The 22,496-nt window shown below is 49.8% G+C and overlaps 1 protein-coding gene across 1 annotated transcript in view; it reads right to left on the bottom strand.

Annotated features, from left to right (window-relative positions):
- The window catches only part of Twist2 (twist family bHLH transcription factor 2), a 57,117-nt gene extending 34,992 nt beyond the window's left edge, over positions 1 to 22,125 (bottom strand). Inside the window, exon 1 of the mRNA XM_028880340.2 lies at positions 21,442 to 22,125. Within this exon, the coding sequence (XP_028736173.1) occupies positions 21,477 to 21,959 (483 nt within the window). The 5' untranslated portion in view covers positions 21,960 to 22,125 and the 3' untranslated portion in view covers positions 21,442 to 21,476. The remainder of the gene's footprint in view (positions 1 to 21,441) is intronic.
- Positions 22,126 to 22,496: the final 371 nt, after the last annotated feature.

Here is a 22,496-nt window from a genome sequence, read left to right as displayed (position 1 = left end):
AGTGAACATGATTGGTGCCACAGAACCACATACCTAAACTACAGAGTAAACATGGTTGGTGCCACAGAACCACACACTTAAAATACAGAGTGAGCATGGTTGGTGCCACAGAACTACACACCTAAAAAAAAATCAGCATGAGTGTGATTGGTGCCACAGAACCACAAGCTGAAGACAAAAGAATGAACGTGGCCAGTGCCAGAGAACCACCCACCTAAAACACTGTAATGATGACAAACTTCATACTGTGTTTTGTAATGGAAAACAGAACAGATGTCCCTACCACGGTAACTGGAAGGCAGACCACTCGTGGCCAATGTCTCCACAACAGGTCTTGACTCTCCCCATAGCCTCTCTGACCTGTTGGCATCACATCTCTAGAAAATTCTCCAGTCAGAATTCCTGGGTCAATTCTAGGTGTTCAGGGTCAACTTTGTGCCCTTGAGTTCCAACGATAGCCCGAGTGAAGGCCATTTCTTTCACCCATCTGAGCTTTGGACCAGGGAAACAGTATTGTGGACTGCCATGGTAAGATCTGGCTAGGCCATGCATGGTCTGTGCTGTAGGCCAGGGCTGGGGACAAGCCAGTGTGGGGTTTGGTAGGTCAGGACAGTGACCTTAGGTGTATACCCTATGCTTGCTGGTCTTCTCTTTCTCTTTGGAGAAATGGCTATCCAAACACTTTGGCTCATTTTTTTTTTATTCAGATTGTCTGACTTTATTGTTGAATCTTTGGAATTCTTTATGTATTCTGGATATTAACTCATATGTGTATATGTGTGTATATTTATGTGTATGTGTTTATGTGTGTGTTGTGTGTACATGTGTGTATATTTAAGTGTGTGTATGTGTGTACATGTGTGTGCTGTGTGTGTATGTGTGTACATGTATTACATGCATGTCTGGTCTTCTAGCAACTTCTAACCTGAAGCAGAGCTACAGATTTCCAAGAGAGAAGGCTGAGTCCCTGCAGTGACCAGGAGCTGCGTGTGCTATGCATTGAGCTCTATGATAACATCTACCTGTGGATGAAGAGAAGCACAGACATATTCAGGAAGTAGACATGGGGTCCCAGCACATGATTACAAAACTTCTGAGAGCTGGACAGTGAGCTAGGCAGGTGACCATGCTGGCTCTGTCTACAGACATCTTCACGTCCTGACTCATGGCCTGAGCACACACTGGCGACAGTTTAGAATGGCTGGTCTTGCTGACAGAGCCTTGAGCTCTGTCTTTGGGAGATTTGTGAAGTGGATCTGTCAGGAATGCTCCGCAAACCTGGTGTCAGAGGAAGACTGGAGAGATGGGGCTCTCTGCTCCCTCAAGGGAAGCCAGGGCCTAAGATCCTCCTTTGATGTTGCTGTCCCTACAGTCAGCCTGGAGACAGGTTCACCACCACACAGCAGTTCAGAACCATGTCATCAGCACACGGTACACTCTACCCTCGCTGCGCACATCTTAATGTCACGAGCACAGTTCATCCTCACATCCCCGTTGCTGGACATTGAAACAATCAACTTAATTACACCCTGTTGTTTTGAAACAGAGCAGAAAACGCTAAGGAAGGAAGTATCGTAGGATGCTCTGTCTTATACCTGGACATCCGTGACTGGACGCTTTGGGGTGACTCCTACGTAGCTGGATGACTTTCCCAGCAGGTGTCTGTCTGCAGAGGCTGCCATGGCAGGCTGCTTCTTCCCTGGGTACCTGAAGAGGCTCCTCCATGACCAGGCCATCTCTCCAGCACTTGCTATTGTTTCCTTTATTTGTCTTTGCTAAAAGCTTCCTCCTGGGGCTGAGGAGGACTCCCATGGCCCTTCGCCTTTGCACTTCTCTGAAGGTCAGCCATGTGTGGAGCACGTCATAGGCTTGCTGGTCTTCTCTTTCTCTTTGGAGAAATGGCTATCCAAACACTTTGACTCATTTTTTTTTTTATTCAGATTGTCTGACTTTATTGTTGAATCTTTGGAATTCTTTATGTAGTCTGGATATTAACTCATATGTGTATGTGTGTATAATTATGTGTATGTGTTTATGTGTGTGTTGTGTGTACATGTGTGTATATTTAAGTGTGTGTATGTGTGTACGTGTGTGTGTTGTGTGTGTATGTGTGCACATGTATTACATGCATGTGTATGTATCTATGTGTATATCTGTGTGTGTATGTGTGTGTATGTGTGTATATATATGCATGTGTTTGTGTGTGTTATGTGTACATGTGTGTGTATATGTGTGTACATGTGTGTTGTGTGTGTATGTGTGTACATGTGTGTTGTGTGCATGTGTGTACATGTGTTATGTGAATGTGTGTATCTGTGTGTATGTCTGTGTGTATGTATATATGTGTGTATCTATGTATAACTGTGTTTATCGCTCTCTCTCTCTCTCTCTCTCTGTGTGTGTGTGTGTGTGTGTACTCACACTGCGTGTGAACATAGACATTGATGCCAAGTGTTCTTCTCTTCTACTGTTCTCCACCTCACTGTTGGAGACGGAATCTCCCACAGAACCTGAAGTTCCTTGTTTCAGCTGTGAGACCCATGTCTGCTCCACTGTGCCGGGGTTACAGGTGTGTTTCCCCACACCCAGCTTTTTATGTAGGTGCTGGTGATTGCTGGGGATCTTCCCAGCCCCTTGGGTATTAACTCTATCAGATTCATGATTTCTGAGTGTTTCTTCCCATTCCATGTGTGACATCTTTACTGTTCTCAAATCTTTTCGTGCCCAGAAGTTTTAAGGCTTCGTGGCACCAGACTGTTTCTGCCTTTATTGCCTGCCTCCCATCAGGTGACAGCAGCACCCTGGACCAGTCCCCTGTCCCTGAGACTCCTTCGGTAAACTGTTCTCGCTGCACTAGAGTCAACTCCCACTCCACGCAGATCTGCTCACTCCAAGTGTGGCTTTGCTGGAGTTTCTCTCTGTCTGGTCCTCCCCCGACTCAGCATTTGTAAGGAAACACTTCAATCATTTGCCGTCCTGACAATCTACCATTTCACGCTTCCTTAAGTCCCCATAGCCAGCTCTCAGGGTGCTGATCCTACCAGAGCCCCTAGCCCTGGCCAGGCGAAGCCATCCCACACATCCCCAAACACCAGGGTGACACAGTCTCAACACCACCCTGTGGGACACAGAATGATTGATTCTCCCCTTGTTTGTAGCCTGGACACCCGATGCCTACTGACCCCTTTGAGACCTACTTTCTCACTCTATCATAGACTATTCTAGGGTGTGACGTCAGCAAAAGCTACACTGAGATTGTGGCTTGTCACAGACGCGGTCGCCCACCCTTCTCCCTCAAACCCCAGGAAATGCTATTTGCGTCTCCAGGGAAATAGCTTGGAAGGTGACTGGTGGCTAGTGTGGCTGTACCCCTAAGTGCAGTGGGCTGAACCCCTTGCCCGGCTGAGACTCCCTGCTCTGCTTCTGGACTTACTGAGCAGGCTTGAAGGCCTTCCTTTCCAAATCCTGCCCAACTGTGGAATTAGACGGAGCCCGGTGTGCCACTGTAGGGTGGCGGCTCCCAGGAGAGCATGCTGGAAGCTTGGGGCCTCCGAGGTCAGTTCCTCCCTGAGCTCTGTTTCAGACTGCTGTGCTTGATGAGATCCCGGGGCCTTTCCCTTGAGGGATCGGGAGCCAGGTGCAGGAAGCCACAGCTGGGCCGGTACACCCTGACCCCAGGGCCTGGAGTCAGCAGGGATGACTCTTTGGTGGTCACCACACAGACAGGAAGGTGACTAGGCAACACCAGCTGTCTTCTCAGCCTGAGGTTTCCCTGGGAACTTTGGTTCTGTGGCATCCATGCTTTGTCTCCTGTTTGCTGAGCCTCCTCCCGACGGGGTCTCTGACACCGCCTGCTGCTACTGATCTTCAGCTTCAGCCCGTCTCCCGTGGCCTTCCCTCACATGCTTCTGTTTGGTCCCAGGACCACAGCCAAAGCCACCCTTGGCCTTTTGGGGCCCATGTCCCTCCCTCCCACCTCACACAGGCTCTGCTGACCCTGAGGACCCCTGTCTCAATAATTTCTAGTTCTCAGTTCTTGGCCAGTGGTGAAGCTTTACATGAACACACACATGTCCAGCCTGCGTGTGGGTCTCACATGAGCACACACACATGTCCAGCCTGCGTGTGGGTCTTACATGAGCATACATACATGCCCAGCCTGCGTGTGGGTCTCACATGAGCATACACACATGTCCAGCCTGCGTGTGGGTCTCACATGAGCACACACATGTCCAGCCTGCGTGTGGGTCTCACATGAGCATACACACATGTCCAGCCTGCGTGTGGGTCTTACATGAGCACACACATGTCCAGCCTGTGTGGGGGTCTCACATGAGCACACACATGTCCAGCCTGTGTGTGGGTCTCACATGAGCATACACACATGTCCAGCCTGCGTGTGGGTCTCACATGAGCATACATACATGTCCAGCCTGTGTGTGGGTCACCCACTAACTCCTCAGATGTTTTCCTGTCCATGTTTCACTTGGTGCTAGGCCCTCTGCCCAGGCCTGGGAAAGGCACGGACTCACAAGTGACTCTGACAGAGACACACCGGGTGTCATGGCTAAGGACCATCACTAGAGGGCGTTCCGGGGCCAGGGAGCCTAGACAGTTACAATAAGTGCCAGGAGGGATGACCAGAGGTCGCCCATGGGTGGAGGCAGCCGCTGGAGAGGGCCAGAGAGGTGTTCTAGCTAAGCGGCAGGAGAGCAAAGACACAGACCAGCGTCTGGATCCCTGTCACTCTGTTCTCAGGAGCACTGGGCACAGAGCGGAGAGGTCAGGCTCAACGCGGGGCAGAAGCAAGATGGGCGAGGCCGGTTAGGTTGGTCAAACTGCTGGGCAGTGGGGGTTGGGGAAAAGGAACCAAGAGTTGGCAGGAAATGCCAAACACCCTGCGGGACACAGCTCCTGTTACCCCAGGAACCCTGTGAGTCGGACCAGCTTGTGTACAGGCAGACAGCATGAGGAACAGCCAGCGAGGGTCAGAACGGTGTCCCTGCTTGAACACCACGAGGCAGGGAAACGGGAAGCACTCCATAGCCGGCGTGGGGGGGGGGGCGGAATTTTGGTCACATGTGGCATTTTCCTTGGCAGTTTGACTGGATTTGGAATCACCTAGGAGACACACACCTCTTGGTTTGTGAGGATTTTACCATAAAGTTTTAACTGAGCATTGAAGACATCTCCTAAGTGGGGGTGGCAGTCGTCTCCGGATGGTGGTGGTGGTGGGGACCGAATAAGAAGGAGAAAGGGGGCAGGGCACCAGCGTTCGTCTCTCTGCTTCCTGACTATGTGACCAGCCGCCTCCTGCAGGCTTGGGGTGTAGATCTCCCGGGCCACAGACCCAGGGGGTGGAACACACACTCTATCTCCTCCTGGAAGTGAACACATTGGGCCACCTGGAAGCAGTTGGCAAGAATATAGGAAATGCCAGCAAGCGCCTGACTGTGATGGGGTGGGGGTGGGGGGTCTCACCCTTAGGGCCTACACACGGCAGCTGGGATGGATAGCTGCCTCACACTTGCAAAAACATATCTCACTAGAACCTGGGACATGTTTCACAAGGGGAAATGGAATGTTTGGGCACAGACTACCTGGGTTCACTTCCTAGCTTCTGCCCATTGTGGTCCAGTTTCTGGGGCCCTCAGTTTCCCTGTCTGTGAAACGAGGGTGGCCCAGCATCTCTGGGCCTTTTTGAACTTAGAAGCTACAGAACAGTGCAGACCGTCTGTGCGGATGCACCCACTGGGGCCCTCGGCCTCTGCACAGCTAGATGTCTGTGTCCCCAGGAGCAAGAGAAGAGAAGAGACTCTCAGCCACCCTGCAGCCAGGTCCTCCGAAACCTTGCATGCTTGGAGACTCCAGAGCCTCTGACCTCGCTTGACAGAAGGTCCAAGCTCATCCCACATCCCAGACTCTGGATGCTTTGTCGGGAGGAGACAGGAGTACTCTGGTACTCGGTGCTCAGGAAGGGGGATGGGCAGTCAGTGTTTCCCAGGGTCGAGGTAGAGGACCTGGGAAGACACATGCAGGAGTGGCTTCTGTGTCCATGTCGTCCAGGCACGGACAACGCCAGAGCAGGTGTCTGTAGTAGTTTATCCTCAGAGTACCTCAAACCCCCCCCCACACACACACACACAAGATCTCTACCCAAAGGGCAGCAGGTCCCCGAGGAACCACTGGTCTGTTTCTACCCTGCTCAGCTTCTCTTCCGGTGAGGTCCAGCCTTCCACCCTGATCTCCCTTCCTCAGGGTGACCTGGCTTTTGGGCTGGGTGGGGTGTCCTTAGAGCTGGGAGCCGCCTCCCACCCTGTACCCCAGGGATCAGTCAGACTTTCCTGCTTCGTTTATTCACACAGCCAGGAGACACAGCTCTGCTCTGAGTCACCCTGCTCCCAGGGTTCTGATTCATGGAGGAGGCCCCTGCAGGGGAATGACCCCAGCCATTAACTTCTTGCTTTCTTGAGGTCTCTACAAAAGGAATCCTCAGTTTGAATCAAGGACCAAGGTGCAGGCCTATGAGAGCTTGGCATATTTATGGTGGAGAGTACTGCAGAGGGGATCTGAGCGTGGGAGAGCTTGCCCCTCACCTCTGGCCACTTCCCGCCTTGCTGATGGAAACTCACAAAAATGTCAGTCATTACTCTGAAAAAGATTTGGTCATCTGGCAAGTGTGGTCCTAGAATTTGCCAGAAGTATGCGTCAAATGTGTGAAAGAAAACAGGAATAACAAAAATCAGATTACGACCAGGACTCCAAAAGGAGACGTAAGATTCAGTCCCCCCACCCCACCCCACCGGGGAGGTGAGCTGGTCCTTCATCCCATGGCAGGGCCACAGAGATCGGGCCCCGGGGAAAGGGGCATCCAGGGGGCCCCGGGTCAGAAGCTAAGTCCACACGGTATCACCGACACTCCCAGGTCCTAAGCACGAGCCACCCAGAAAACCAGGCTGGGACCTGGGTGCTGGGTGCCTAACTTTTTACCCCATGGAACGGCAATACCATCACCTACAGGTAAGTGACTTCCTTCCCGCTCCTAGGACTGAGGTGGCTTTAGAGCGTTCTTCTCAGCATGGCTCAGGGGAGTAGCCAGTGAGTTCACTTAGGTGTATTTGCTTCTTTCTTGTTTTCTGCTAGCTTCCACAATCTGCTGTGATTAGTGTACCCTCAAATGCACATAGAGCAATAGAGAATGCAGAGAGGAACCAGAGCTCTGAGGTCAGTCTGCCAGCAGGAAGATGAGCATTTAGGGATCATGGGATCTCTGTCCTACAGCTGAGGACCAGTCATGGACCTCGTGGCAGATGGCCCTGGCAGATGAAGCTCAAGGTGCAACCTCATCGTCAAAACTGCAGTCCCTGTGGTCAAGGGGAGCCTGTGAGCTATGCTGTTGACCTAAGGTAGCCTAGCTGACGCATTCCAGAGGAATGCACCAGATTAACCCAACAGTCATTGTGTGAGAACACAGATGGGGTCGTCCATGGATTGAGAAAAACATGACAATATCCCTCAAAAGACCACTTTCTGGGTTTTGGTGTAGTGCTAAGAATCAAATCCAAGGCCTGCAGCATGCTGGGCCAGTGCTCCATCACTGAGCCACCTTCCTGGACCACTTCAGTAGGATGCAGAGAAGATGCTGAGAGAAAGTTCTAGTGAGAACCCATCCCCTGAGGAGGGACGCTAAGACAGCATGGTGAAGGCACTTTTTCACAGAGGCGGGCGGAGGAGTGCGGTTCTGTAGGAAGAGGTGCTGGTGGGCATCCTCCGTCTTTAAGAATTCCCGGCCAACTCTGGGTCTGTGCTCGCAGACAGCAAAGGTGATTCAAGGCATCAGCTGGCCATTTATAAAACATGGTTGTCAGCGTCCCAGGCTCACTGCGCTACCTCAGTGAATCCCAGCCCGAGGGGTTTTCTACTTTGTATAGTACAATGAAATGAAGATGGGAGGTGGTGTTTCACATGACTGCGTTGTGTGGTTTTAACGGCTCTGTGTTTGCTATTGATTATTATTACGATCCCACTGTGTCTAATTTATGAATTAAAAACTGCGGTGCTGTGGGTAGGAGAAAGCAGTGTGCACACAGTCTCGTGTTATCTGCAGGTTTCAGGGGCTTCACCTGTGTCTTGGCAGACAAGGAAGTCAGCTTCAAGGAAAAGCAGTTAGGAGGACGGGGAGATGTCCTCTTGGGTACTTGTCCAGTGACCCCCCCCCCCATTCTGGCAGCTCTCTCTGGAGAAGAGTTCGCTGACCTGGGCATACTTAGAGTTTTCAGTCTGGGACTGCATGATCTCCACCCTTCATACTACCTGGCATCCTTTTATAACGTAAGTCTCTTGAGTGGATGTGGAGAGATCTGATGTGTAGCTGGACTATATTCAGGACAGCTCAAAACTTCTCACCAATGAGAGCAAATCTGTATGAATTTCTTTTGTTAGGCAGACCTGCCATTATTCACTTGGAACAGCGGTTCTCAACCTTCCGAATGCTGGGACTCTTTAATACAGTTCTTCATGTTGTGGTGACCCCCAACCATAAAATTATTTCATGGCTACTTCATAACTGTGATTTTGCTACTGTTATGAGTTGTAAATATCCGACACGCAGGATGCCTGATATGCTACTCCCAAAGGGGTCAAGACCCACAGGTTGAGAACCACAGACTTAGACGGCTTCCTAGAAGCAGAATTGCTGGTTTCAAGGGTGTTCCAGCTTGAGTGTCGCCCAAGGGTTGAATACCTGCCTAGCACTCCAAGGCCCTGACTTCCACCCCAGCACTGTAAAGGGGTGTCAAACCCTGGATAACCCAGCGTGGATAACCCAGCAAGTGCTTTGAAAATGGATATTCCCAACTTAACAAATCTAGCTCTCCTTAGATTTGCATGAGCTATTTCCCAGGGCGGGGATGGGGAGCAAGGCCCACCCCAACTTTCCTCAGTTCTGAGGATGATCATATTTTTTCATCCTAATGAACCATAACATCTGCCTATTTTATTTAGGATTTCTAGAATTATCATTGAAATTTCACACCTTTCCTGGTTCTTTTTTTAACTATTGTGAATGCATAATTTTGCTAATATTTTCTAAGTCACCATAGTTTGTTCAGTGTCTAGTAGGAATACGGACCGATTGTAAAGTAGGCCAGAGAAGATGTTGCTGGACAGGAATGTTGAGGAAACTTCTTCTGTCCTCCTGGATGCTTTTCCTCACAGCCGTCTGAGGACCTCAGTGGATATGAAATGTCGGATAGCGCTTTTTTTCTGGTGTGTTTTAAATGTGATTGACATAGTTTCCGGCCTATAGAAGGCTAAGGTTTGGTTAGGTGGAAGTCACTCTTTGGGACCTGTCCTTCTACATTTAGGATGGACAGCTGGAGGAAGTGGAAGTCAGAGGGGCTCTGAACAGTCACTGTGGGGTCTTAGAGGACAGTGGCTTTAATGTGCCAGCTGTATCTGTCTATGATGCAGCAGGTAACTATCCCTATCAGAAGCAGCCATGAGACAAAATCCACGTGCCCTGTGGGGACTCACCAGAAGTCTGCCTTTGTTATCATTTCTCTGGGAACAGGTGTGCTGAGGGAGAAGCTGACTGAGTGAGTGATTTCCCACCAGCCCTCAGCTTGGGGATAGTGAGGTACTGCGGGAGGAAGTATGACAAGCCCAGGCGTGCTGACCTGGCTCATGCCACCTGCAGGACATCTCTGAAAACCACAGGAGGTGAGCAATGTCACACAGACGCATGTGAGCAGGGATGGGCATGACAGTCTCTGCTGAGTGACTGAAAAGCTGAAGTGGGTAGAGAGATGGGCAGCGTCCCTAAGAAAACATGTGTGCTGGCTGTGCAGAGCCCCGCAGATGCAGGGGAGCCCACTTGGGGCAGGAACAGGGGGGCTACAAGACCATACAGTGTCTGTATTGGACAATGACTTAGTTCTCTCGTCAAGACAACATAATAACTTAACCAGGGTCTCAGGCTATTCTTTCTGTTTCCACCTACATTTTTGAAATCTCTCCTTTCCTCCCTCCCTCTCTCTCTCTCTCTCCCTCCCTCCCTCTCTCTCTCTCCCTCCCTCCCCCTCCCTCCCTCTCTCCCTCCCTCTCTCTCCCTCCCTTCCTCCCTCTCTCTCCCTCCCTCTCTCTCTCTCTGTCTCTCTCTCCCTCTCTCTCTCTCTCTCTCTCTCTCTCTCTCTCTCTCTCTCTCTGTCTCTCTCTCCCTCCCTCTCTCTCTCTCTCTCTCTCTCTCTCTGGGTGGGGGGAGCAGAATGAGGGGCAACAGCACACTAAGCAGGTTTTGCGTGCTGGCAGCTTCCTGGGGATGTGCCGAAAGTCTTTCTACCCTGATTCTCAAAATCCAGACGATGCCAGGGCAACAGTGTCTGGGTTTCTATCAATATCTCGGCACTAGAGCGCATGGTCCTACCAAGTGGTCCCACCAAAGCGATGGCTTTCATAAAGAAACAGGATGCAGACCCATGAGATGACCCAGTGGGTAAAGGCGCTTTCCATCAAGACTGAGAACCTGAGTTCAGTCTACAGAGCCCACATGATGAGAGAAGAGAACCAACAGCCTCAAGTTGTCCTCTGACCTCCACACATGCACTGTGGCTCCCTCTCACAGTAGGTAGATAGATGATAGGTAGATAGGTAGGTAGGTAGACAGACAGGCAGACAAACAGAAAGAAAGACAGAAAGACAAATAGATGATAGGTAGATAGATAGATAATGAGTAGATAAATAAATAAATAGTAAATATAATAATTTTTATTATAATAAAAGTTATTATATTAAAATAAAATTTTAATATAATAAAAGAAATAGGACTGGACCCTGCCTACAAAAATACAGAGCCCTCCTGCCTGTTCCTCTTGGCTGGCTGTGACAGTGTCTCAGGGACACATTTGGAACACAGCAGAGTTAACCCACCTGGGAGGAAAGAAAGGAAAAGGTGAGAAAGAAGGAAAAACCTAATTTAATCACCTTGAGTGACATGACACCACCTTTCTGGTCCCTCCTTTCTGGGGACAGCATCTACCCAGAAGGTGGGTAGGGATCTCGCATCCTTGCTGTTGGTACCAATGCTTGGAGAGTCTCTGGATCTTTATACCAGCCTGAAGTGGTCTTCTATGCAGGTGGACAGACTAGTCCAGGTGGGTCTGCCCCTGTCACCAAGGTGGGCAAGGCAGCCTCTAGCCACCCCATTACCAACCCACAAAATTTCCCCTGCCCTTGTCAAGTGGGTGGCCCACACACTTGCTCATCTCTACCCCATCCCTCAGAGTTCAAGAAGTCAGTCAGGCTTTGAGAGCTGTGAGGACTGAGCAGATACCTTGCTTCAGTCAGGCAAAAGAAGAGCATGCTATCAGCATTTATGAAGTGGGAGTCGGGGGCATGGCGAAATAAGCAGAATACAAAATCTGTGATTTGAATAATTTTAAAATATTCCATAACTGTAGGATCAAATGCATTCCTGTTGCAGAAACACCACCACTAGAACATTCCAGAACATTTTCCTCACTCCGTACAGAAATCCCACACCTGTTAGCAGCCACTCCACTTCAGGCCCGCCAGGCTGCAGTCAGCTTCCTGCCTTTATATACATTTCGTAGAAATGGAGTTGTACGAGGTGTGGCCTTTTTCAACCCACGTGTCCAGCTTCACATGTTTACAAGACTGACCCCAGCAGTATGTGGGTCTGGCCTCTCTTCCTCTGACTAGGTGGAACTCTTATTTCCACCCCTCCCTGGGCTGATAGACACATGTGCTGTTCCTGCCTTCCAACTGTTGTGAGCATCTCTACACATACACAGGTTTCCGTGGGCACACCTGTTTTCAAGGCTCCAGGTTACATATATGTGATGGAGCTGCTCGACCAGATTGGCACTTAGAGTTTTGGGTAGTTGAAGGGCTATTAGAAATGCCCACCATTTTCCAAATGGGGAAACTGAGGCCCAGAGAGTCACCCACCACCACCACACACCACCTCAGAAAACTGCAGACCTGGGAGCAGAAAAGTGTCCCTTACTCTATGCCTGACTTTGGGTGTCTCATTCGAGACCATCCATCAGATACAAGGCAGTGGGTTTTGCCTAAGAAGGCCCTCAGGGAACCCGCTTGCTACATAAGGCAACGGGTTTTGGTTTCTGTCTAATTAAAAGTTCCCAAATTAGAAAAATACCACGTCAGAAGTTTCTGAAGGGAAAGAGTCATGTGTGATTTATTCTGGAAACAGTGACCTAAATTAATTGCAAAATCCATTGTGTGGAGCCACGCCGCTCACATCCAGCCGCAAGCATTTAGCCATCCCCAGAAGGCATTCCTGAAGGCTGCACTCGGTGGTGAGCACCACACAGGAGGGGCGCAGACGGCACCCAGGGACAGACACACAGCAAGTGCTCCTTTGTCTTCTGCTTGCCCTTTCCCTCTCTCTGGGCAGAAAAAGTGAAACTATGTAATTGACATGAAACAATACTCTGCTGTAAACACAGGGATCAGCGACCCGGGAGACTCAACACCCGACAGGGAGACACAGACTATAGAAAAGCCTCAGTGTGGCACCTTCCTTCATCCCCAGAGTCATGCTGCTCAGGAGGAAGGTTGCTCTACTGGGTGGTCTGGTTCCGTTTTCTCTGAGCCTCGGTGGCACCTGGCAGGCTCTCCTCTACAGGCTGCCCTCAAATGCACAGTGACTTTTGAAGCATTGCCGACCACTGTACCTACCAGGAAAGGACAGTCAACTGAATCATCGCTTGCCACTTCCTCTCATTAGCTCTGTGGAGGCTGAGTGGTGCTGGGCTCACACTGAGAGAGGGACCACTGTCTCTCCCCAAGGCTTCGAGGCCCTCGAGACACCACGATAGTGGGACAGCTCTTTGCACACAGCCCTCAGGGGCCTTTCTCTCTCTGCCTCCACTGTCTGGAAAGGGTCCCTTTGTGCCCCTGGCCACTCAAGCCTTCTTCCCAGGACCCTGACTCCTGACCTGAGGACTTCTGCATTCCCTAGCGTCTCAAGGCCTCTGGTCTTGGCAGGGGTCTCAGAAGCAGGACCACTACCGTAGTTTTTCTGATTCCCTTCACAGAGCGGTGTTGATGTCTGAGACTCAACAGGAGGCCAGGGCTCTGGGCTTTGTGGCATGTTCTATCCTGGACCAACCTGGGCCCATGGGACTGCTGAGGCCTTGTAGTGCTATTGTTCCAGGAAGGCAGGCGGAGCAGGGGCAAGCTGATTCTAATAGATCTCTGTCTCCTGAATCTCAGTGGTGCTCAACCTTGCTAATGCTTGCCTTTTTGTTTGTTTGTTTGTTTTTTGTTTTTCAAGACAGGGTCTCTCTGTGTAGCTTTGGAGCCTGTCCTGGAACTCACTCTGTAGACCAGACTAGCCTCAAACTCACAGAGATCCTTCTGTCTCCGCCTCCTGAGTGCTGGGATTAAAGGCGTGCGCCATCTCCCCCCGCCAGGCTGACCCTTTAATACAGTTCCTTATGCTGTGGTGGCCCCGACCATAACATTATTTTCCGTGCTGTGTCACAACTTTACACAAAGTAATTTAGCTACTGTTATGAATGGTAATGTAAATATCTGATATACAGGATACCCTGATATACGACGTCCATGAAAGGGTCATTTGATGCCCCCCCACGTTCCCTCCCCTCGGGAGTCATGACCCACAGATTGAGAACTGCTGCTCTGAGGACTTCTGGGCCGAGAGGCTGAGAGGCTGTGGGCAGCAGTGCAGGGGGAGCCCACACGTCCAATCGTCATCTGCCTCCTCACTCCAGCTCCCTACTCTGCCCATCTCACTAAATCCCGAGCAGTCTTCCTGTTTATATCTCAATTTCCCCCACGACTTTGTCCTTCTTGGGTAAGGGGGTTTTGTCCTATTACCAATCATAGATGGCACACACAAATGTACACGGGGTTCCCTGGGCACATGACGAAGTGAAATTGCTCCATACAGAAACAACACAGAACTGCCCACTTTTTAAGTATAAAGCACACAGAAATGCCGGGACGTGAGACCAGCATCTGAGACGGGCAGAGACGTGAATAGGAGGACTCTGAGGAGATGGTTCAGTGGGGAGCTCTGGAGTCAGCACTAATTTGTCATCTGGAGAAACACCCCAAAGTCCACGCTGCCTTTACAGTCCCAGCCTGCTCACATGGCATGGGCATGCCCTTGGTTGCACAGGGGAGATCAACCCCATAACTCTCTGAGCTCTACTTGAGGGAGTTACCTGTTCTGCCACACCCTCGGGTAGGGACACATCTGGTCCCCTGTGCAGTTTGGAGTTCAGTAAAGCAAGTCGTTTTGGAAGAGAAAACTCCACCAAGTAGGACATTAACAGGCTCTTGGACACAGATACAGATTTCTGATTGAGGGCATTTTTTTTTTTTTTTTTTTGGTTTTTTGAGACAGTGTAGCTTTGTGCCTTTCCTGGGACTCACTTGGTAGTCCAGGCTGGCCTCGAACTCACAGAGATCCGCCTGCCTCTGCCTCCCGAGTGCTGGGATTCAAGGCGTGCGCCACCACCGCCCGGCTATGAGGGCATTTTATTCTAATAGTTAGAAAAACCATCTAGAAAACAAAAGCAGCTACTAGTTAAGGAGAAGGGCCTCCAAACACACTTGTGGGTCTGGGGGTCTGGGCGAGCAGTTCACACTGCATGGAACTCCCAGGACTCTGGAATGACAGGGTCCTTACAGAGGGTGTGTTTGCCTTTCCAACATGACCTTGTCACCCTGGGAAACCGAAGGTCAGACTTTGTGATATTCCTCTCTAGCCTTTAGGTGGGAAACCTCACTCCGACCTCAGGAAATCATTTTTTTTTTTTTTTCAAAGTCGACATCCTAACTAAAGAAAGAGTCAACCAGCGCACTGGGTCAGAGGAGGAAGGACAGAATTTCCAGGGGAAGGATGGCTCGCTAGGCCAAGAGACTCAGTAGCCAGATCCTTCACTAGAAGGTTCCGAGCTCCATGTGCAGCATAAGCAGATCCGTTTGACGAGGAGAGCTCCAGAGGCTGGGCCTGCACTAATGGATTGCGATAGTTAGAAGTCAGTTTGTATGCAGTCTGTGATTCAGAACTAATTGATTTCGGGAGAAGCAATCCCCAAATAAGATGCCATTCACATATTAACCCCATGCACATCAATAGAGGCACGCTGATGCTCAATTTAAAAAAAAAAAAAAATGCCTTTCTCTGCTCCTTTCTCTCCCACCTTGCAGACATGTGGGTATTTTTTTTTTTTTTTTACAGAAATAGTAACAGTGTTTTTTATTTATCAAGGCAAGCAATCTCTTTAAGAATAAGGTTTAAAGTTTGCAAAAGTTTCTGGAAAGTGCCCCAGCCCATGTAGAGATTGCGGAGCCTGCCAGTGACCTGGCCTGATTCACCTGGGGCACCCCTCTTAACCCCTGGGGTGAAGTCTGAGAAAGACCATGGACATGCTTATCTTCCAGGGGAGGCAACTGGCTGTTGACTTCTGATCTCTCGGCACACCCAACTAAATCAGTCCACTCACAGACCTGAGAGGGATGACTGGAGCATTCCATTCGTCTCTAGATGTGAAGGAAAGACAATGCTGGCTGCTGGCATTTCCGCTCAGGGAGTGTTAACTCTGAGTGGAGCACATAAAGGCGCTCTCCAGGCAGCAGAGCACCAGTTTATCAGATTCAGGCTACACTTCTTCTCTGGAGTCTGTTTATTTTACAAGGCAACCCCTTCCTGCTGCCCAAGCAAGCAAGACTCTCTGGGACCTTCTGAACAGGGGTCACAGAAAGGCTGGGTATGGGGGTGCAGGAGAGATGCTCAGGAGTTAAGCGCACTGGCTGCTCTTCCAGAGGACCCAGGTTTGATTCCCAGCACTCACATGGTGGTTCACAACCATCTGTAACTCCTGTTCCAGGGGACCTGATGCCCTCCTCTTTGGGCCTCCACAGGCACCAGGCACACATGTGGTACACGGACATACATGTAAATAAATCACCCACACTCACAAAGAAAAAGTACAATTATATGAAAAGACACATAGAAGAAGGAATGAGGACTGGTTGGCACTTGTTTGTGGGACAAAGGGAAATGGTTCACAGGGAGAGTGTGGGCCTTCCTTCTTTCTGAGCCAGGAAGAGGGTTACAGAAAGTCGAGGTTTCCTTCAAATTCACCGTCCCAGTCACAACCCAGATAAGCAGAAACACAGATGAACTCCAGAACATATTCCCCAAAATATGCCGTTGATGGGCACGCTCTTTGGGTAGAACGTGAACTAGACGGGATTTTAGAGTCGCTGCCTGGTACCGAACTCGGAGTTCCACCCCATCCTTCACAGGAGTGGCAGAAAACGGAACCACAGAATTGAAGGGCTCAGCTAGGTCAAAGACGCTTCTCCTGAGATCCCAGAAATGAAGTCACAGTTCTAAAGAGGCAGAGGCTGGCTTGTCCCCATCTTCCCTTGGTCACATGATGAAGGGAAGCCCTGGAGGAGAGGAGGCTGAGCCCTGAGAGGCTCCATAGACCCAATACCTGGGGTTCTCAGCCCTGTCTCACTCATAGTCACAGGACTGGAAAAGATTCTGAGCAGGAGTTAGGGAACAATAACAAAAACATTCCACGCTGCTCAAACACTCAGAATAACTGTTTTCAAGGAACATTGAAGGTTTCCTTCATGTTGGAGTAAAGTCACACAGTAGCCTCTCCAGCTTCAGATCCAAAGTTCCCTTTGATGTGACAACCATTGGTAATCACTGAGCAGGGGTGGGGGGATTCCACTGTACCTCAGTTTATACCAGCATGAAAATTACAGCCTTAACATCACATTCTCATTCCAAATAAACACTCAGTTAAGGCCATTTAACATAGCTAAATCACATCGGAAGGCTTGCTTGCAGAATCCATACAAAATGTGTTCTCAAGACAAAGTTCATGATTTGAGATCTCATCCCATGTCTCTGTCTCTGTCTCTGTCTCTGTCTGCCTGTCTGTCTGTCTGTCTGTCTCTCTCTCTCTCTCTCTCTCTCTCTCTCACACACACACACACACAGATACACACACACAAACTCTGAAACTTGAATCTTTACATTACTTGGTGAATCACTCTAAATCATTCTTTAAAATTTTATTTTGATGAATATAATGATGAGCCAATATAGATATTTGTGTAGATTTTTAGTTTATTACTCAGAGATAAAACAGTAATAATCCCTTATGAGACTGGCCCATTTAAACACAGAGATTATTTCGTATAGAATATGTTTAATTTTTTTTAACTGGGAAGGAAAATTAGGAGAAGTGGGGGTACAGGTGATGAATATGATCAAAAATATAGTATGCTTGAAAGAAAGTGTCTTCATGAAACCCATTGCGTTGAAAATGTTTATATACCAATAAATACTTTAAAATGTTTAACTTTGAGGTAACTTTAATTTTTCAGAAGGTTCTGTGATTTTATTCATTTCTCCTGACGATGGCGTCTTCCCAAACTCGAAAACTTCATAGCCCCTAGACCTTCAAGTGTTATCATGTTATTCCTGCATGTGTGTGTGTGTGCGCGCGTGCATGTGTGCGTGTGCGTGTGCGTGTGCGTGTGTGTGTGTGTGTGTGTGTGTGTGTGTGTTCAGTGCCTTGCAGTTTTATTACATGTGTAGGCTCGGGTGACCGTGCACAATATCTTTGGAAGCAGTTTCTGACTTTTGAGTTTCATCTTGGTTTTTGAAAACAGTCCTGTGTGAGTCTCTTCAATCCTTTTCCTTCTGTATCACGGCCTGTCTCTTGGCTACACTAACGAACTCGTCTCTTTGAATTTTACAGCCTCCTTCTGTGAACTCACTGCTGGGGGAGAGCGTTGTGTTCACTTGCTTTCTGTAGCACACGCTTCTGCTTTCCCAAGAAAAGAAACAAACATACACCACATTCCTGCCCGACTCACAGGGCTCTTAAAGATACCAGGGAGAAAAGATGGACGCAGACATTAAACTGAAAACTTGCCACAAAAGTGCAGCCTTTAAACTTGGCTTATTAAAATGTTTTTTTTTTTTAAGTCTGCATTTAAGCTCCAGTTATGAGTTACAGTGCCCTGCGCACAAAGAGTGGACTTCGTGATGTCTTTGCCAGGCAAAATTAGCCCCGCATCTGTGCCTTCTATTGGGGACACAGGCGCGTGAGGCTGGCGCGAACAATGCTTCCAGGCTTACAACCTGCTTGAAAGAGGCATTTTCAGAAAAACCTCCGTAAAGGACATTTCAGATGACCTCAAAACGCCATTCCAGCCTCTTCCAGTCCCCTTGCCAGCCAGATGGGAGGCAGGGAAACGCTCCTGCTCTTTAGAAGTTCCGCTCCTCCCCCTCCCACCCCCCAGCAGCTCTTACTGTAGGGAACTCTGTAAGACAATCTCACTTGCATTTCAGGTAACTCAGCTGTTTGGGCTGGTGTACCCACAAACAAAAGCTCCGCTGGGATTCTGCATTTCCGCTCCTCTCCAGGAAGAGTTTTCTTTGGAGACTAGCTAACTACCCGGATACAGCAAACACCTCCAAGGGAGCAAGCTTCCAGAGGAGAGGAGAAGCTGACATGGGTTGGAAGCCGAGAGTCCAAAAGAGCTCGGAAAGAAATGAAGGAAAGGAAGGTGCAGCGGTCTGAGATGAAGATCTGTTGAAAAACCGTTCAGAGTCAGCAGAATGGGAGACGATACCTCCGTCAGTTGTGATGGAGGCAGCAGAATAAATTGTGGCTGAGAAATGGCCGCCTTTCCCTGTCCTGGACCAGGTGACAGTCACCCTGCTCAGAGGCCTACAGCATCTCACAAACACTCAGGGCCTCTTCTGAGACTTCTTTCAGTTAGCTGAGTCCCGCTGACTGGGAAGACTCCCGACACCTAGTCTAATTGAGTTTTTGAACACCCAGCCAAGGAAAGACAGGATAAACTTTAGTATAAGTTGGACTTCATGGGCCAGGCCATGTTTCTCTCCACAGTCAAGAACAATTTAGGCTTTGTGTTGTTAGTAAAAATATGTCACAATAGACATTAAAATTATATACACGCCACTAAAACATCTAGGGTTTTTTCCCCTCCTGAGGCAGATAATTAATGCTTCTTGGAAATGTTACAAAGAAATAACCAATTACAATTAGTAACATTTCCAAGAGACTAGAGTAATTACAATTGTATCTATGCTCCTTAAAAGTAATGGGTTAAGAACAAGAACACAAAGGTGTTCCTTAACAACTGGTAATACATTAGACCAAGGCAGGTCCAGCATCAGTGTATCAAACATGGGTGCATTTCCTTGGAAAGAGTCCTCTGTGTGTGCAGACACCAGCTTACCTGACTAGCTATTGTATTTCATCATATGAAAGTAAACATGACTGCATCTTGCTTTCCAACTCAATGTGTTATCTGATCGTTTCATGCCTTTTTGTCCAAATAAGCTCTTCACATTTTTCATTTGTTTATTACAGATACTGCGTTTTGGATTTTAAAACATATTTGATTGCAGTATGTGATTGAGTCAAAGTTTTTGAAGAGAGCAATTATCTTAAAATGAATTTTAAATGTCCCTACTAAATTCTTGCATCAGGGTAATATCTCCTGGTGTTGGCTTTCAATAATTTTCTGCAAGGCTATCTTAACTATAATTTTGTTGACATTTTCCTTAAACAAATGCTATGTGTGTGTATAAGAAGATGGCGTATTTCATCTGCCTCTGCTTCCTCAGACGCGCTGTAAACTATGGTGGTATGAAGAGTGAGTGGAAGTTAACTAATGGACACTCATAATTTAGGCAGCAAAAACCAGAATTAATGTATCATCCCTCTGTAGCTTCGAGCACTCAGCCAACCCAAACTTTCTTTCTTAGAGAAATACGTGATTGAGACAATTCCCATCTGTTTTTGACAAACACAAGGGAAGATTCCCACCAGTGACTCTGTTAAAAGCTCTTCTTAACAACTATAAAATGGTCATTATTCAGGGGGTTTATTTCATCAAAACAATTTTCGGTGATAGAAAGAAAGAAAGAAAGAAAGAAAGAAAGAAAGAAAGAAAGAAAGAAAGGAAGGAAGGAAGGAAGGAAGGAAGGAAGGAAGGAAGGAGGAAGGAAGGAAGGAAGGAAGGAAGGAAGGAAGGAAGGAAGGAAGGAGAGAGAGAAAGATAGATAGAAAGAAAGAAAGAAAGAAAGAAAAGAAAAGAAAAGAAAACCCATTGTACGAGACCAATGTTTTGTAGTCAGAGCAGAAACTTTCAAGATATTATAAAACGATAAAAATAGAAATAGATGTTTAGGACAATGGGTGGCCGTGCTGATCCTGATTAATTTAAATTCCTTCTGTGTAAAGTGGAGACTTTCATTTAAAAGAAACATCACCAGATGTGTGAAAAACTAAGGAAAATTAAGTAGGAAGGATTTTCTACACCACTCTCCCTAAAAAGATCGCAGCAAGGCCTCCAAAGAGGGGAGCCCTCAATCTTGCCTGGAAAACATTGACTCTGGAGCTGCCTAAACAATCTGCTAAGCCGCGGGTGCAGGACATCCTAAATGCTCTTCTAGAGAGAAACACACCTTCCAGGGATCAGCGGTGTCCAGGTGCCTTCTCCCCAGGCAGGGCCCAGCACACACTGCTTCTTCACCCCCATCCTATGCTCAGACCTGTTACCCCGACTGGATCCCTTGCGTTTTCTTGCTGCGGCGCGGGCGGGACTCCTCTGTGTCTTTCCAAGTTCAAGGCTGGTACGCTAGGCGCCCAACTTTAGATAAGATCCACCTGCCTGCCCTGCAGCCAGCAACTCCAAGCCCTGCATCCACCCTGGCCTGGGTGCCTGGGGTCTCCTGCGCTCCTGGCGCCCAGCGATCTGCTCCGCAAGGCTGTGACCCTGGAGTGCAGGACAGAAACCTCTCTGACTTCCCAGGTAAACTCCCGCGGCGCCACCGGCCCGCATCACAGTACCTACTCCGCAGGCTAGAGCTCAAACGCTCTAGCATCCAAGGCGCGGGGAGAAACTGCAGTCAGAAAGAGCTGATTGTCTGCACCACGCTCTGTGGGCTCTGTGGCTCCGCAGAATGAGCGCGAAGCAACAAGTCGGACACAACTCTGCGGGCATAGCATCTCCCGGCCTCTGATGGCCTAAAGAAGACGTTTTGACAGCCGCTCCCCACAGGGTCACCCACAGACACCCATCCACCAAGATGGAAAGTGTGACCATTTGTCCAAGAAGTGTATTCAGACCTTTCTTGGGAGCCACTGGACAGAGGGTTCCGAACTGATGCCCCTGGCAAAAGGCCTCGGGCGTGCCCCTGAGACAAGGGAGTTTTCCCATCTCCCGCCAATCCTTGCAGGGTGGAGAAACCCCATCCCCGTGCGGTGGTCTGAGGGATCTCGACGAGGAGTGATGCTCTGGCCCGCCCGCCTACCCACCCGTGCGTCGTGGGTGCCCATCTCACGCAGCACCTACCCTGGCGTGCGGGTCCGGAGGTGGGTGGCGCGGCGCTAGTGGGAGGCGGACATGGACCACGCTCCCTCCATGCGCCACACGGAGAAGGCGTAGCTGAGACGCTCGTGAGCCACGTAGCTGCAGCTGGTCATCTTATTGTCCATCTCGTCGCTCTGCAGAACCTGGTAGAGGAAGTCTATGTACCTGGCGGCCAGCTTGAGCGTCTGGATCTTGCTGAGCTTGTCAGAGGGGAGCGTGGGGATGATCTTGCGCAGCGCGGCGAAGGCCTCGTTCAGCGACTGGGTGCGCTGGCGCTCGCGCACGTTGGCCAGGATGCGCTGGCTCTGCAGCTCCTCGAAGGACTGCGCGCTCGGACTGCCTTTCTTGCCGCGCTTGCCCGGGGTCGGGCTGCCATCTTCGCTCGACTTCTTGCTGTAGCGCCGCTTCCGGCCGAAGCGCTTGGGCTGCCGCTCCAGCTCTTCCTCGCTGGTGCCCAGACTGTCCACGGGGGACACCGGCGAGCTGGAGCCCTCCTCCATGGCGCCCGCCCGGCGCGCGTGGGGCTGGGGGGCGCCGAGCGCACGCCGCTGGCCAAGCCCGCGGCCGCGGAGCGCAGGCTCCTGGGTCGCTTGCAAAGTCTCTGATTTCGAGGCCGGCTTGTGCAAAACCGAGGTCTCCGGGAGAGGAAGTTATTCTAACTTTTTTGGAAACTCTATCCCGGCTGGGTTGCTAAATAGCTGTCATGAGCGAGGGCGGCGCGCTGATTGGCCACGGTGGCCAGGGGCAGGACAAGTTCTGGGGCCTTCGCCGGCCGCCCCCCTCCCATCCCCGAGGGGGGGCGGCACTTTCAGTTTTGTCTCCTCTTTTTCGGCCCTGACTGTGGCCGGCATGTCGGAGGCCAGGTCCGCGCGTGCAGTCTGCGCTCCTACCTAAGGCGCGGGCCGCTAATCAGCGGTGCTGACTCTAGGCTCAACCGGGCCTGGCTTTGTCTGAGCCTCGTGGAGCAGATTTAGCCCTGCCAGGGTTCAGGGTCTCCACGAGGGGTGGAGGAGGCGAGTCCAAGCCCAGAGGTGCTC

Source organism: Peromyscus leucopus, chromosome 13 (genome assembly GCF_004664715.2).
Source record: "Peromyscus leucopus breed LL Stock chromosome 13, UCI_PerLeu_2.1, whole genome shotgun sequence".
NCBI lineage: Eukaryota > Metazoa > Chordata > Mammalia > Rodentia > Cricetidae > Peromyscus > Peromyscus leucopus.
This window is presented reverse-complemented; position numbering and strand designations above follow the sequence as displayed.